The sequence below is a fragment of the Loxodonta africana genome, chromosome 18 (genome assembly GCF_030014295.1).
Source record: "Loxodonta africana isolate mLoxAfr1 chromosome 18, mLoxAfr1.hap2, whole genome shotgun sequence".
NCBI lineage: Eukaryota > Metazoa > Chordata > Mammalia > Proboscidea > Elephantidae > Loxodonta > Loxodonta africana.
Genome location: NC_087359.1, coordinates 68,340,653 through 68,358,558, shown reverse-complemented (window position 1 = coordinate 68,358,558; position 17,906 = coordinate 68,340,653). Strand labels below are relative to the sequence as shown.

At 38.9% G+C, this 17,906-nt stretch overlaps 1 protein-coding gene across 2 annotated transcripts in view; it reads right to left on the bottom strand.

The window, feature by feature from the left end:
• NUP88 (nucleoporin 88) overlaps nt 1-17,906 on the bottom strand; it is a 59,141-nt gene that overhangs the window by 40,324 nt on the left and 911 nt on the right. For both annotated transcript variants that reach the window (XR_010318440.1, XM_003416867.4), the window contains exons 2-4: nt 15,753-15,922; nt 14,695-14,820; nt 2,108-2,194 (exon numbers count right to left, since the gene is read on the bottom strand). Coding sequence is in view for 1 of the 2 variants with exons in the window: in XM_003416867.4 (XP_003416915.1) it covers nt 2,108-2,194; nt 14,695-14,820; nt 15,753-15,922 (383 nt within the window). In the remaining variant the exon portion in view is untranslated. The remainder of the gene's footprint in view (nt 1-2,107; nt 2,195-14,694; nt 14,821-15,752; nt 15,923-17,906) is intronic.

The following is a 17,906-nucleotide window of genomic DNA, read 5'->3' as shown; positions in this document are numbered from 1 at the left end:
CTACCCCATAGGGTTTCCAAGGAGCAGCTGGTGGATTTGAACTACTGACCTTTTGGTTAGCGGCCAAACGCTTAACCACTGGTGCCACCGAGGCTCCATAATAAGGAAAGACAAACTATAAAACCCTGTTGTTTTTAGTTTAAGTTTTAATATAATCAGTTACCCCAAAAGATTCCAATTCAATAGAAGATTAATGAACACGGGTAAGATAAAAAGGTTCCCAAAGAATTCTCTCAATTTCATATAGCTGAAGGTATGGTAGGTATATTATTCTAGTTTGTTACATGGAAAGGTATATAATAGAAAAAGGCAAAAACATCAGGAACCCCAAAAACTACGATGGAAAAACTGCCTCTAAGTTAAACTAAAAAATAAAGACAATGAATGGGAAAAAACAGCCACAGAAATTAACTTAGAAAGAACTAAATGGTTCCTAAGCCATCAAAACTTGACTGGAACTTAATAAATACTGTAATATATCTAATAATGATAAGCCGGGGCGGGGGAAGGCAAGCCCATTGCTGTCGAGTCGATTCTGACTCATAGTGATCATACAGGACATAGTAGAGCTGTCTCACAGAGTTTCCGAGGAGCACCTGGTGGATTCGAACTGCTGACCTTCTGGTTAGCAGCCGTAGCTCTTAACCACTATGCCACCAGGGTTTCCATCTAATAACGATAGTAGATAATAATTAATAGTGCTAAGCCCTATGCTAAAATTTTTTATTTTGTAAAATATTGGTCCCATGCATTATATTATTCTGTACGATAATCGTAAGAAATAAGCACTTTTATTACCCCCATTTTACAGTCAGGGAAATGAAGCTTCATACAACTAAATAACTTGCCCAGATGTCCACAACTGGCAAATGGCAGAGACAAGATTAGAAAGCAGGTGTGTTGACACCAGAGCCAAAGCTCTTAACAACTGCATTTGCTCTATTATCTCTCATGTAGACAACTGTTTGTCAAAAGGAGGTTGGTCAGCTATGGAAGCACTTTGTAGGGGAAAACACTTTTGCAAGACTGAAGAACAGGATGTACCCTTCAGGGGTAGGTATTTCCCATTTGTGAAGATGGATACATCGAGATTTAAGAAGCTGATGCTGTAAGACATTCAAATCATTTAACTGAAACTTTCAGTACTGGGACCACTGAAGAAAATGAAAGTGGTCCGAGGTCCGCAGCAACACCTGGCTCCCAGGAGAAGCAGAGCAGATGCAAATCCCATCTGGAGGAACACACCCCCGATTCAGGATCTCAGTGTTGCCAAATCAAGCAAATATAAGTTCACAACTAGAGATCAGCAATCACAGTAGGACAAGCCACCATGACTGAGTTAGGAAAAACAAGGAACACAGATTTAGATTCCCCCTAACGACTTCAGGTACTGAAACTGTTAAATACAAAATAGTTATGTATAAAATATTGAGGGAATAAAGATTAGAGTAACAAAAATAAACAAGACTATTAGATATGACCACCGCAGAGACATGAAAAGAACTAACGAACTTCCAGAAATACTGCTACTAAAAGCTTCACTCTACATGCATAGACTTGGTGATCATGTGTGGTAATCACCAGAAATATTGATCAGGAGGCCAGAGGAATGGGGTTTCTGAGTTCAAAAGGAGACGCGTTAGTAGTCAAAGTAGCCAGGAACTTGTCCCTATAGTGGGTAAGAAAACATAAAAAAAAGCCAGCGTCACAGGAGAGTCAGAAGTGCTATGTTCCACTCCAGGTTCTGGGATACTAGGTGCCGGTCTGGGAGTTCAGCAATCTGCCTTTCCCACACCAAGTGAACAGCTGGTAGGCCTTTAGTCCAACACTCTCACCTTTCACCTCTTCTGGAATTTTCCCACTGTATAATTTATTCTCTTATCCAAGTCACACAGGGAATCTGCTCGAATTTTAGAACTTTCTTGAAAAAAGTTCACAATAGTAGTTATAGTTTTCATCTTGTTATTTACATTGCTTACTTCTCACATTACCAAAAGCATGCTAAAGTCACCTCTGGAAAACTTTACAGTCTCTGTTAAAACTGCATGGATAATCTCAATAAATTAGTTAAAAAACAAAACATTTCATAGCACACATAAAAACTTACCCTTTATTAAGTATTAAACTTTCCTCTTCTGCTTCTGAAAGTACAATCACCTTAGCAGGTGTCTGGGGCTCATGTAGAGAATAAATTCTAGCAATCAAAAGAGAAGAAAATCACCATTTAAAATTCTTTTATTCCCCAGAATGACCCTCTCCTTTCCATCTAGTCGGTTCCTACTCAAGAATTTTCCTAACAGGTCAATCATTTCTTTGACAAAGATCTTACTAGTACCAACAAAGTAGCCTATTTCACTTGTTCTTTTTTTTTTTTTTTTAATAACTTTTATTAAGCTTCAAGTGAACGTCTACAAATCCAATCAGTCTGTCACATATAAGTTTACATACATCTCACTCCCTACTCCCACTTGCTCTCCCCCTCTGGAGTCAGCCCTTTCAGTCTCTCCTTTCTTGACAATTTTGCCGGCTTCCCTCTCTCTCTATCCTCCCATCCCCCCTCCAGACAAGAGTTGCCAACACAATCTCAAGTGTCCACCTGATATAATTAGCTCACTCTTCATCAGCGTCTCTCTCCCACCCGCTGACCAGTCCCTTTCATTTCTGATGAGTTGTCTTCGGGGATGGTTCCTGTTCTGTGTCAACTGAAGGTCTGGGGAGCATGGCCGCCGGGATTCCTCCAGTCTCAGTCAGACCATTAAGTTTGGTCTTTTTGTGAGAATTTGGGGTCTGTATCCCACTGATCTCCTGCTCCCTCAGGGGTCTTCTGCTGTGCTCCCTGTCAGGGCAGTCATCGATTGTGGCCGGGCACCAACTAGTTCTTCTGGTCTCAGGATGATGTACGTCTCTGGTTCATGTGGCCCTTTCTGTCTCTTGGGCTCTTAGTTGTCGTGTGACCTTGGTGTTCTTCATTCTCCTTTGCTCCAGGTGTGTTGAGACCAATTGCTGCATCTTAGATGGCCGCTTGTTAGCATTTAAGACCCCAGACGCCACATTTCAAAGTGGGATGCAGAATGATTTCATAATAGAATTATTTTGCCAATTGACTTAGAAGTCCCCTCAAACCATGTTCCCCAGACCCCCGCACTTGCTCCACTGACCTTTGAAGCATTCATTTTATCCCGGAAACTTCTTTGCTTTTGGTCCAGTCCGATTGAGCTGACCTTCCATGTATTGAGTGTTGTCTTTCCCTTCACCTAAAGCAGTTCTTATCTACTGATCAATCAATAAAAAACCCTCTCCCACCCTCCTCCCTCCCCCCCTCGTAACCACGAAAGTATGTGTTCTTCTCAGGTTTACTATTTCTCAAGATCTTATAATAGTGGTCTTATACAATATTTGTCCTTTTGCCTCTGACTAATTTCACTCAGCATAATGCCTTCCAGGTTCCTCCATGTTATGAAATGTTTCAGAGATTCGTCACTGTTCTTTATCGATGCGTAGTATTCCATTGTGTGAATATACCACAATTTATTTACCCATTCATCCGTTGATGGACATCTTGGCTGCTTCCAACTTTTTGCTATTGTAAAGAGAGCTGCAATAAACATGGGTGTGCATATATCTGTTTGTATGAAGGCTCTTGTATCTCTAGGGTATATTCCTAGGAGTGGGATTTCTGGGTTCTATGGTAGTTCTATTTCTAACTGTTTAAGATAACGCCAGATAGATTTCCAAAGTGGTTGTACCATTTTATATTCCCACCAGCAGTGTATGAGAGTTCCAATCTCTCCGCAGCCTCTCCAACATTTATTATTTTGTGTTTTTTGGATTAATGCCAGCCTTGCTGGTGTGAGATGGAATCTCATCGTAGTTTTAATTTGCATTTCTCTAATGGCTAATGATCGAGAGCATTTTCTCATGTATCTGTTGGCTGCCTGAATATCTTCTTTAGTGAAATGTGTGTTCATATCCTTTGCCCACCTCTTGATTGGGTTTTTGTCTTTTTGTGGTTGAGTTTTGACAGAATCATGTAGATTTTAGAGATCAGGCGCTGGTCGGAGATGTCATAGCTGAATATTCTTTCCCAGTCTGTAGGTGGTCTTTTTACTCTTTTGGAGAAGTCTTTAGATGAGCATAGGTGTTTGATTTTTAGGAGCTCCCAGTTATCGGGTTTCTCTTCATCATTTCTGGTAATGTTTTGTATTCTGTTTATGCCTTGTATTAGGGCTCCTAACATTGTCCCTATTTTTTCTTCCATGATCTTTATCGTTTTAGTCTTTATGTTTAGGTCTTTGATCCACTTGGAGTTAGTTTTTGTGCATGGTGTGAGGTATGGGTCCTGTTTCATTCTTTTGCAAATGGATATCCAGTTATGCCAGCACCATTTGTTAAAAAGACTATCATTTCCCCAATTGACTGACACTGGTCCTTTGTCAAATATCAGCTGCTCATACATGGATGGATTTATATCTGGGTTCTCAATTCTGTTCCATTGGTCTATGTGCCTGTTATTATACCAATACCAGGCTGTTTTGACTACTGTGGCTGTATAATAGGTTCTGAAGTCAGGTAAGGTGAGGCCTCCCACTTTCTTCTTCTTTTTCAGTAGTGCTTTGCTTATCCGGGGCTTCTTTCCCTTCCATATGAAATTGATGATTTGTTTCTCTATCCCCTTAAAATATGACATTGGAATTTGGATCGGAAGTGCGTTATATGTATAGATTGCTTTTGGTAGAATAGACATTTTTACTGTGTTAAGTCTTCCTATCCATGAGCAGGGTATGTTCTTCCACTTAAGTATGTCCTTTTGAATTTCTTGTAGCAGAGTTTTATAGTTTTCTTTGTATAGGTCTTTTACATCCTTGGTAAGATTTATTCCTAAGTATTTTATCTTCTTGGGGGCTACTGTGAATGGTATTGATTTGGTTATTTCCTCTTCGGTGTTCTTTTTGTTGATGTAGAGGAATCCAAGTGATTTTTGTATGTTTATTTTATAACCTGAGACTCTGCCAAACTCTTCTATTAGTTTCAGTAGTTTTCTGGAGGATTCCTTAGGGTTTTCTGTGTATATAATCATGTCATCTGCAAATAGTGATAACTTTACTTCTTCCTTGCCAATCCGGATACCTTTTATTTCTTTGTCTAGCCTAATTGCCCTGGCTAAGACTTCCAACACGATGTTGAATAAGAGCGGTGATACAGGGCATCCTTGTCTGGTTCCCGTTCTCAAGGGAAATGCTTTCAGGTTCTCTCCATTTAGAGTGATGTTGGCTGTTGGCTTTGCATAGATGCCCTTTATTATGTTGAGGAATTTTCCTTCAATTCCTATTTTGGTAAGAGTTTTTATCATGAATGGGTGTTGGACTTTGTCAAATGCCTTTTCTGCATCTATTGATAAGATCATGTGGTTTTTGTCTTTTGTTTTATTTATGTGATGGATTACATTAATGGTTTTTCTGATATTAAACCAGCCTTGCATACCTGGTATAAATCCCACTTGATCAGGGTGAATTATTTTTTTGATGTGTTGTTGGATTCTATTGGCTAGAATTTTGTTGAGGATTTTTGCATCAATGTTCATGAGGGATATAGGTCTATAATTTTCTTTTTTTGTAATGTCTTTACCTGGTTTTGGTATCAGGGAGATGGTGGCTTCACAGAATGAGTTGGGTAGTATTCCGTCATTTTCTATGCTTTGGAATACCTTCAGTAGTAGTGGTGTTAAGTCTTCTCTGAAGGTTTGGTAGAACTCTGCAGTGAAGCCGTCTGGGCCAGGACTTTCTTTTGTTGGAAGTTTTTTGATTACCGTTTCAATCTCTTTTTTTGTTATGGGTCTATTTAGTTGTTCTACTTCTGAATGTGTTAGTTGAGGTAGGTAGTATTTTTCCAAGAATTTATCCATTTCTTCTAGGTTTTCAAATTTGTTAGAGTACAATTTTACGTAGTAATCTGAAATGATTCTTTTAATTTCATTTGGCTCTGTTGTGATGTGGTCCTTCTCGTTTCTTATTCGGGTTATTTGTTTCCTTTCCTGTTTTTCTTTAGTCAGTCTGGCCAATGGTTTATCAATTTTGTTAATTTTTTCAAAGAACCAGCTTTTGGCTTTGTTAATTCTTTCAATTGTTTTTCTGTTCTCTAATTCATTTAGTTCAGCTCTAATTTTTATTATTTGTTTTCTTCTGGTGTCTGATGGGTTCTTTTGTTGCTCACTTTCTATTCAAGTTGTCGGGACAGTTCTCTGATTTTGTCTCTTTCTTCTTTTTGTATGTGTGCATTTATCGATATAAATTGGCCTCTGAGCACTGCTTTTGCTGTGTCCCAGAGGTTTTGATAGGAAGTATTTTCATTCTCGTTGCTTTCTATGAATTTCCTTATTCCCTCCTTGATGTCTTCTATAACCCAGTCTTTTTTCAGGAGGGTATTGTTCATTTTCCAAGTATTTGATTTCTTTTCCCTAGTTTTTCTGTTATTGATCTCTAGTTTTATTGCCTTGTGGTCTGAGAAGATGCTTTGTAATATTTCGATGTTTTGGACTCTGCAAAGGTTTGTTTTATGACCTAATATGTGGTCTATTCTAGAGAATGTTCCATGTGCGCTAGAAAAAAAAGTATATTTTGCAGCAGTTGGCTGGAGAGTTCTGTATAAGTCAATGAGGTCGAGTTGATTGATTGTTGTAATTAGATCTTCCGTGTCTCTGTTGAGCTTCTTACTGGATGTCCTGTCCTTCTCCGAAAGTGGTGTGTTGAAGTCTCCTACTATAATTGTGGAGGTATCTATCTCGCTTTTCAATTCTGTTAAAATTTGATTTATGTATCTTGCAGCCCTGTCATTGGGTGCATAAATATTTCATATGGTTATGTCTTCCTGATCATTTGTCCCTTTTATCATTATATAGTGTCCTTCTTTATCCTTTGTGGTGGATTTAAGTCTAAAGTCTATTTTGTCAGAAATTAATATTGCTACTCCTCTTCTTTTTTGCTTATTGTTTGCTTGATATACTTTTTTCCATCCTTTGAGTTTTAGTTTGTTTGTGTCTCTAAGTCTAAGGTGTGCCTCTTGTAGGCAGCATATAGATGGATCGTGTTTCTTTATCCAGTCTGTGACCCTCTGTCTCTTTATTGGTGCATTTAGTCCATTTACGTTCAGGGTAATTATAGATAAATAAGTTTTTAGTGCTGTCATTTTGATGCCTTTTTATGTGTGTTGTTGACAATTTCATTTTTCCACATACTTTTTTGTGCTGAGGCGTTTTTCTTAGTAAATTGTGAGATCCTCATTTTCATAGTGCTTGACTTTATGTTAGTTCAGTCGTTACGTTTTTCTTGGTTTTTATCTTGAGTTATAGAGTTGTTATACCTTTTTGTGGTTACCTTGTTATTTACCCCTATTTTTCTAAGTAAAAACCTAACTTGTATTGTTCTATATCGCCTTGTATCACTCTCCATATGGCAGTTCAATGCCTCCTGTATTTAGTCCCTCTTTTTGATTACTGTGATCTTTTACCTATTGACTTCCATGATTCCCTGTTATGTGTATATTTTTTTTAATTAATCTTAATTTGTTTGTTTTTGTGATTTCCCTATTTGAGTTGATATCAGGACGTTCTGTTTTGTGACCTTGTGTTGTGCTGATATCTGATATATATTGGTTCTCTGACCAAACAATATCCTTTAGTATTTCTTGTAGCTTTGGTTTGGTTTTTGCAAATTCTCTAAACTTGTGTTTGTCTGTAAATATCTTAATTTCGCCTTCATATTTCAGAGAGAGTTTTGCTGGATATATGATCCTTGGCTGGCAGTTTTTCTCCTTCAGTGTTCTGTATATGTCGTCCCATTCCCTTCTTGCCTGCATGGTTTCTGCTGAGTAGTCAGGACATATTCTTATTGATTCTCCCTTGAAGGAAACCTTTCTTTTCTCCCTGGCTGCTTTTAAAATTTTCTGTTTATCTTTGGTTTTGGTGAGTTTGATGATAATATGTCTTGGTGTTTTTCTTTTTGTATCAATCTTAAATGGGGTTCGATGAGCATCTTGGATAGATATCCTTTCATCTTTCATGATGTCAGGGAAGTTTTGTGTCAGGAGTTCTTCAACTATTTTCTCTGTGTTTTCTGTACCCCCTCCCTGTTCTGGGACTCCAATCACCCGCAGGTTATCCTTCTTGATAGAGTCCCACATAATTCTTAGGGTTTCTTCATTTTTTTAAATTCTTTTATCTGATTTTTTTTCAGCTATGTTGGTGTTGATTCCCTGGTCCTCCAGATGTCCCAGTCTGCATTCTAATTGCTCGAGTTTGCTCCTCTGATTTCCTAGTGCGTTGTCTAATTCTGTTATTTTATTGTTAATCTTTTGGATTTCTACATGTTGTCTCTCTATGGATTCTTCCAACTTATTAATTTTTCCACTATGTTCTTGAATAATCTTTTTGAGTTCTTCAACAGTTTTATCAGTGTGTTCCTTGGCTTTTTCTGCAGTTATCCTAATTTCATTTGTGATATCTTGAAGCATTCTGTAAATTAGTTTTTTATATTCTGTATCTGATAATTCCAAGATTGTATGTTCATTTGGGAAAGATTTTGATTCTTTTGTTTGGGGGGTTGGAGAAGCTGTCATGGTCTGCTTGTTTAAGTGGTTTGATATGGATTGTTGTCTCTGAGCCATCACTGGGAAACTAGTTTTTCCAGAAAATCCGCTTCGTCCAGTCCAAATCCCTGTGGGATGGTTCCCCGGCTCGGACGCTGCTCTTTCTGCTCCAAGACCAGTCACTGCCTCCCGGGGACTTCTCCTACCGGCTGCGTCCCACGCCGCCCGTAGAACCGGCTGGTCCCCCTCCCGCGGTCAGTTCAGGGGGGTGGAGCAGCTCTCTGTGCTTGTGCCGTACCTGACTGGTACGCTGACTCCAGGCTCTGGAAACAATCGCTGCTTCCCCGTATTAGTTCGTTCTCCGTCTCTAAATCTGTGTTTGTTGTTCAGGGTTCGTAGATTGTTATGTATGTGATCGATTCACTTGTTTTTCCGTGTCTTTGTTGTAAGAGGGATCCGAGGTAGCGTCTGCCTAGTCCGCCATCTTGGCTCCGCCCCGTCACTTGTTCTTTAACAACTTAAGAGTGAGTCGTCCTTGTGACCTCAGGAAATATTCTCTATCCTTACCAAAATTCTGTATCAGCCTACTCTATACCACCGCACCTTCATCTCTTCCATCCTGAGCTCTTATTCAAGGTTATACTAGCCTTACCTAGTCATCTCACCACTGCCCCTAAGCTTGCTAGCTTCTCTTCAATTCTACCTATCTGTCTCAGCCTAGACACCAAGCCCCATCAGAGAAGAAACCAGGTCTTACTCTTCTTTATATACCAACTGGCTGGTAGAGTGGCATTCAGCCTGCTGTCTATACATGTTTCTGTTAAATGAAGACCAAGTACCATGTCATTCCTATTTTCTCAAGGGCAAGTAAAAACTGAAAAAAAATTTAACCAAAATCATTTCAATTTAAGATAATTCAAATTTTCACAGCATATATGACTACTGTTAGGAGCGAAAGAATCTTCAAGAGGCTAATAATATAAATACTAGAAATTCGATGTCCCTTATAAAGTCTTCACCAAATGAATCACTTATTTTTGTCCAACCCCACTAAAATTTTTTAACTTGATTGTTGGATTATCATTCGATGCTGCAGAAGTATTTAATGAATGTTTTTAATGATAATTTGATACAACTGAATACATATTCATTGAGGTCTTCCTAGGTACCTACAATCATTTCCGACCTTAGAGTACACAAAGGTATTTATTATGAGCCCTGCTCTCAAAAAATAAGAACTAGACAGTAATACTGTGTTAGGGATCAGTGAAAGGAAAAGTGTAAGAGGGCACTGAGCAGAAATCTCCTATTCCCCTCAAATTGCCAACAGGATGCAAAATGGAGGAAAAGAGAATTATTAACTACCTAATATTTTAAAAAGAGCCTTCGAACTTAATTTAAAAGAAAATTACGAGGATTATACGTTATGACCAAGTGACATGTATGCCAGGAAGGCAAGGGTGGCTCAACATAAGGGCATCAATCAATGTAATAATGTACTACATTAATAGAATGAAGGAAAAAAAAAAACACATTATCATCTCAATTGATGGAGGAAAGCACTTGACAAAATCCATCATCCTTTCATGATAAAAACACTCATAAAACTTGGGAAGGAAGTGAAATTCCCCAACACGATAAAGGGCGTTTAAGAAAAACTCACAGCTAACACCATAGTCAATGGTGAAAGACAGAAAGCTTCTCTCCTAAGGTCAGGAGTAAGGAAAGGATGCCGATGCCAGCTCTCACCACTGCTATTTACACTGTGCTGGATGTTCTGGCCAGGGCAGTTAGCCAAGGGAAAAAAAGGCATCCAAATTGGAGAGGAAAATGTATAACTATCTTTATTTGCAGACGACATAATCTAGATATAGAAAATTCCAAAGAATCCACAAGAAACAAATACAGCTAATAAACAAATTCAGCACTGTTGCCAAGTATAAGATTAACACACAAAAATCAGCTGTATTTCTATACACCAGCAATGAGCAATACTAAAAGGAAATTAAGAAAGCAATTCCATTTACAATAATACCTAATAGAATAAAATACCTAGGAATACATTTAACCAAGGAGACTTTTGTACATTAAAAACCACAAAAACATTACTGAAAGAAATTAAAGAAGACCTAAGTAAATGGAAAGACATACTGTGTTCATGGATTGGAAGACAATATTGTCAAGATGTCAGTTCTACTCAAAGTGATCTACAGATTTAATGCAATCCCTATAAAAATCGCAACAGCCTTTTTCCCAGAAAGGAAAAAGCCGGCCCACAAATTCATTTGGAATTTCAAGAGGTGCCAAATAGCTACAACAATCTTGAAAAAGAACTAAGTTGGAGGACTCATAATTCCCAATTTCAAAATTTACTACAAAGCTACAGCATGGTATAAGGATAGACATATGGACCAATGGGATAGAATTGAGAATCTAGAAATAAATCCATACATCTACGGCTAATGGATTTTTGACAATGGTGATAAGTCCATTCAGCAATTAAAGAATAGTCTATCCAATAAACTGTGCTGGAACAACTGGATCTCCACACGCAAAAAGAATGTAACTGGACACCTACCTCACACCATACATAAAAACTAACTTAAAATAGATCAATGACCTAAATATAAAAGCTTTTAAACTGTAAAACTCTTAGAAGAAACACAGGGGTATATCTTAAAAAAAAAAAAAATCTTTAAGACCTCGGATTTGGCAGTGGATTCTTAGATATGACATCAAAAGTGTGAGCAACAAAAGAAAAAATAGATATGCTGAACTTTATCAAAATTAAAAACTTCTCTGCATCAAAGGACACTATGAAAAGACAACCTGAAGAATGGGAGAAAGTATTTGCAAATGATTTTTCCAATAATAGTTTAATATCCAGAATATATAAAGAACTCTTAGAAGTCAACAACAAAAAGACAAACACCTCAATTCAAAAATGGGCAAAGGACTTGAATAGACATTTCTCCAAAAAAGATAAACAAATGGCCAATGAGCACATGAAAAGATGTTCAACAGCATTAGTCACTGTCGTTATTTTGTTAATTGCTGGCAAGTTGATTCTGACTCATGGCAACCCCAAGTGTGCGCAGTAGAAGTGCACTCCGTAGGGTTTTCAAGGCTGTGACCTTTCGGAAGCAGATCACCAGGCCTTACTTCCGAGGGATCTCTGGATGGGTCTGAACTGCCAACTCTTCAGTTGGTAGTCCAGTGTTTAACCACTTGCGCCAGCCAGAGACTCCTTTAGTCATTAGGGAAACGCACATCAAACCACAATGAGATGCTACTTCACACTCACTAGGATGGTTACTATTTAAAAAAAGGAAAATAGTAAGTGTTGGTGAGGATGTGGAGAAATTGTAACGCTTGTGCTTTGCTGAAGGAAATGTAAAATGGTACAGCTGTTGTGGAAAACAGTCTGGTGGTTGCTCAAAAAGTTAAACATAGAATTATATGACCCAGCAACTCCACTCCTAGGTATATATCCAAAAGAACTGAAAGCACAGACTCAAATAGATACATATACACCAATGTTCACTGTAGCATTCAACAGATAAATGGATAAAATGTGATACATACATATAATGGATTATTCAGTCAAAAACAGAAATGAGGTTTTCATGCATATGACAACAGGGATAATCTGAAAACATTATGCTACGTGAAATAAGACAGATGCAAAAGGACAAATATTGTATGATTTCACTCATGTGAAATATCTAAAATAGGCAAATTCATAAAGACAGAAAGTAGACTAGAGGCTACCAGAGCCTGGGAATCTCCTTTTCCATCCCATACAAAAGAAAGACTAAGAAGCAAGAAGGTGTGAAGAGTCCTTACGAATACAGTACAATGTTTGTAATGGAAGGGTACTCCGTCCCCTCTTCTTTATCCTTAATTCCAGAACCCAGTGGGTAAACAGGGAAGGCTACAAGAGAATCAATCACTCAGCCAGATTTGGGGTGTCTGTAATAAAGGGAGGCTGGTGTCTCCTTTCCTGGCTGAATGATCCATGTGTTGAAGAAACAAGTCATCAAGGTAAGGAAATTCTTGGGGAAATCTGACATACCATATCCTAGGGTTTGCAGAGCATGCGAATACTACATGGTACCTACTTCTTAACTGGAAATTTCTGATGAAGATAAGTTTACGGGAGCAAAACAACGAAAGAACTATGGTATAATATGCCCAGTTATCTTCAGCCTTTGAGGGGCATGAAAGAGATCCCTGGCCATTACCATGGCTCCTAAAGTTAAGTGAGAAGGTAAGAGATACCAAGTAAGGGGATGGAAGGAATACATAGAGTCACTATACCAAAAAGAATTAGTCAATGTTCAACCATTTCAAGAGGGAGCATATGATCAGGAACCAATGGTACTGAAGGAAGAACTCCAACCTGCTCTGAAGGCACTGGAGAAAAACAAGGCTCCAGGAATTGAAGGAATATCAACTGAGATGTTTCAACAAATGGATGCAGCATTGGAGAGGCTCACTTCTCTATGCCAAGAAATATGGAAGACGGCTTCCTGGCCAAATAACTGGAAGAGATCCATACTTATACCTATTCTCAAGAAAGGTGAGCCAGCTGAATGTGAAAATTATCAAACAATATCATTAATATCACACACAAGTAAAATTTTGCTGAAGATCATTCAAAAACGGCTGCAGCAGTATATTAACAGGGAACTGCCAGAAATTCAGGCCAGTTTCAGAAGAGGACATGGAACCAGGGATATCATTGCTGATGTCAGATGGATCCTGGCTGAAAGCAGAGAATACCAGAAAGATGTTTACCTGTGTTTTATTGACTATGCAAAGGCATTTGACTATGTGGATCATAACAAATTATGGATAACACTGCGAAGAATGGGAATTCCAGGACACTTAATTGTGCCCATGAGGAACATGGACATAGATCAAGAAGCAGTTGTTCAGACAGAACAAGGGGATACTGATTGGTTTAAAGTCAGGAAGGGTGTGTGTCAGGGTTGTATCCTTTCACCATACCTATTCAATCTGTATGCTGAGCAAATAATCCAAGAAGCTGGACTATGTGAAGAACAGGGCATGAGGATTGGAGGAAGACTCGTTAACAACCTGAGTTATGCAGACACAACCTTGCTTGCTCAAAGTGAAGAGGACTTGAAGCACTTACTAATGAAGATCAAAGACCACAGCCTTCAGTATGGATTGCACCTCAACATAAAACAAAAATCCTCACAAGTGGGCCAGTAAGTGACATCATCACAGACAGAGACAAGACTGAAGTTGTCAAGAATTTCATTTTACCTGGATGCACAATCAACAGCCATGGAAGCAGCAGCCAAGAAATCCAACGACGCAATGCATTGGGTAAATCTGCTGCAAAGGACCTCTTTAAAGTGTTGAAAAGCAAAGATGTCCCCTTGAAAACTAAGGTACGCCTGACCCAAGCCATGATATTTTCAATCTCATCATATGCATGTGAAAGCTGGACAATGAATAAGGAAGACCGAACAACTGATGCCTCTGAATTACGGTGCTGGTGAAGAATACTGAATATACCATGGACTGCCAAAAGAACGAACAAATCTGTCTTGGAAGAAGTATAACCAGAATGCTCCTTAGAAGCAAGAATGGCGAGACTGTGTCTTACAAACTTTGGACATGTTGTCAGGAAGGATCAGTCCCTGGAGAAGGACATCATGCTTGGCAGAGTACAGGGTCAGCGGAAAAGAGGAAGATTCTCAAGGAGGTGTATCGACACAGTGGCTGCAACAATGAGCTGAAGCATAGCAAGGATGGTAAGGATGGCGCAGGACCAGGCAGTGTTTAGTTCTGTTGTGCATAGGGTTGCTATGAGTCCGAACCGACTCGACAGCACCTAACAACAACTTTGCAGGTCAGACTAGGAAACGAAACACTGGAGGCAGGGAGACTAACTGGGAGGAATTAGCAGTAGTAGTAGTTTGGTGATTCTTATGGAATGAGAGTAAGTTACAACAGGCATCAGGTAAAAATATTCCAACTTTCAATGACTCATTTGATGGTGCCTTAAGGTGTTAACTGGCAAACAGAACAGAACCTTCCTACCCACAAAGCTACAAGAGAGATAAAGATAGAATTTACCTTATTACATTGTCTGATGTTAACAGCACTATGTGGGGATCCAGCATTTCACTTGGGTACCAGGCAGCATGCTTTAGAGTCAGAGAGGTAGAACTGGTGAAAAATCTCTCAGCAATTGGAGTGGTACTAAAACAAAGACAACAATTTTCTAAAACATTTTGTAGAACTTGGATGAAAAGTTTTCTAAAGGAAAATCTATTTAAAGACCCTGTGTTCTTTCCTTTAAATTTCTTTCTCTTAAATCTTGCTGAGATAACATTAAAAAATAAAAGCATCTATTTAATCAATACCAAAGAATCAAAATACTGTAAACATATTTTCTAAATTACTGGGTATTTTATGTATTTCACCAGTGTTTTTAGACATCTTGCTTGATGCTTTTAATAACCTTATGAAGAAAGTAGAAGGGCAGATAATATTATTCCTGTTTTGGAGATTAGGAAACAGATTTAGAAATGGTTTAAGGGGACCCAACCTAAAAGTTGTAGAGCTAAACTTGAACCTGGGTTTCTACCTTAAATTCCTTTCAGTAGATCTTTCAGACTCACACGTTTCTGGGTTTATTGAAAAAGAAAATGATATAAAAATAAAACCTAGATAAACTTACGAATAAACTTTTTGACTCATAGATAATAACTGCTTTTAAAATTATTATTTCTACCTAATTAAAAAAATGGCTTGACTTTTTTTCAATGAGACATCAATGTGATAACTCAGGCAAAAATAAAAGTATAATTTTACATACACTATAAACATTAAAATCACAGGAAGCCACAGGAGCCCTAGAGACGTAACAGTTAAGCACTTGGCTGCTAACTTAAAGTTCAGCGGTTCAAACCCACCAGCGGCTTCATAGAAAAGATCTGGCAATCTGCTGCTGTAAAGATTACAGCCTAGTAAACCCTATGGGGCAGTTCTCTCTGTCACATACGGTCGCTATGAGTCAGGATTGACTAGACTGCACAAGAACAACAACAAAGTTTCAATAGTAGCACAGTATCAAGACTCACTGGTAGTACAAATTATATAAATATGCACTAAATGGAAATACAACTTACCTACAATTCACTTTTGATTTTCCACCTTCAAATTCAGAGTTCTTCCCCCATCTTTTAGGTAGTTCTAATACCATAAGTCCTTTTAGTCCTATAAGTGCTACATGATGTTGTGTTGGACTTAACAAGACTTGATAGATTTCAAACAGGGGTGGATTTATACAAAGCAGTCTCTGGAAATTAAAGCACAAGGGTCAAATAGTTCATTTTAATACAAATACATGCAGGAGTTATTCAAAAGCATACTAATACTTTAATCTTCTATACTTGTAAGATAATGAAGCATTCTGGAAAAACACTAATACTTGACCCACTAACTGTTGAAATATTTTTAACCATTTAGATTGGAATGTTATATAAAATGCATCAGACTTCCCTACTTTGAGAAAAAGAGAATACTACATTTTTCTTTCAATGATCAAGCTGCAGCCTACTACTCCAGTCTCAACTCTCCACCATTCTCCACTCATACCTTATAATATAAAAAGTTAACTTGTATTTCTGGGAAATCATCATGCTTTCTTATGCCTCTGTGTCTTTATTCCTCCTGGAACGCCCTCATTTTCTTTTGTAGTTGGCTAACAAGACTGAACACATTCTTGCAGACTCAGCTTCTACGCACCTTCTATACAATGAAACATCCCTGGTCTTCAGGTCAGGGTTGAAAGCACATTTTAGGTGCTCCTATAGCACTCTGCATAATTATAGCTATCACCTTGCATTCTAATCGTTCTCCTACTTGCTCATTCCACCCTACTATGAATTACTTCATGGGAGGATCTGTGCCTTTCCTTTCTGCAGTCTTACCATAGTATCTGGCATACTGTCAACTCTCAGTACAGGGTTAGGGAATGGGCAAATGAAGAACTTGAACTACTAATACGTGCTAATCACTACACTGAGCCTTGGTGGCACAGTGGTTAAAGTGATCAACTGCTAACGGAAGGTCGGTGGTTCAAAACCACCGGTGGCTCCATGGGAGAAAGATGTGGCAGTCTGCTTCCACAGAGATTTAGAGCCTTGGAAACCCTGTGGGGTCACTATGAGTTGGAATGGACTCGACAGCAGTGAGTTTGGGTTTTTGTTGGTTAATTACTATGTTATAAACAGTACAACAAGATATAAACTACTTTCAAGAATTTCTGCAACAAGAAAAGTGCTGCTTTAACTATGTAGATTTAAAGTGAAGCTGATTTTAGGGGGTTCTGATGAGCTGTTTGTCTCAGTATCATATTTAAAAAAAAAAACAAACCAAATCTACCGTCACTGAGTCCGACTCATAGCGACCCTATAGGACAGAGTAGAACTGCCCCATAGGGTTTCCAAAGAGCAGCTAGTGGATTTGAACTGCCAACCTTTTGGTTAGCAGCCAAGTTCTTAACCACTGTGCCACTGCTTCCTATTTCTTTTGTCATGACCAAGCGATGGATCACTTCTATATGGCCGTTCTCACCATGGTCTTGTATATTCCACCAAATGACTGGGTGGGACTATGCAAATAAGGTGATTGTGGCTCGCCAAGGGGATTGGCAGTTTGCTAATAACGCAAATAAACTGCCTGGAATGCCTGTGTGGAGTGGGACCATGCAAATAATGTGAATGGAACCTTAACAAGCAGATTGGTCAATTTTGCTGTCTTTCTAGGCTTAAAACAGAGCCAATCCCAGAGCAGAGGGGGATTTCACTACCACCAAAAGGAAAAGATAGGAGCAGAGGACATCTTTTGGACCTGGGGTCCTTTGCACTGAGAACTTCCTACACCCAGGAGATAAAGAAAGTTGTAACACCAGAAGGAGAAGCAGGGGCAGAGAAAAGGTGGCAGCAGAGCCAGGAAACCAGTACAAGGTGGTGCAGTGGACTTCCCAGCCCATGAAGTAAGGTGGTTACAGTGGGTGTGCCAACCCACAGAGCCGAGCGCCTTCGGACAGAGGCTTGCTGGGGGAGTGGGATGCCTCTGGGCACTTATCTGTAGAGCTAAAGAGCTCTGTAACAACTGCTGGAGCAGAGCAGGGCCGAGGACAGAGAGAGGCCTGCTTGGGGGCACGGCTGAGAAGAGGCTGTCCCGAAGAACTGGACCCTGAATTGTAACCTGTTACTTCCCTAATAAACCCCATAATTGTGAGTACTGTCTGTGAGTTCTCTGTGGCCACGGCAACA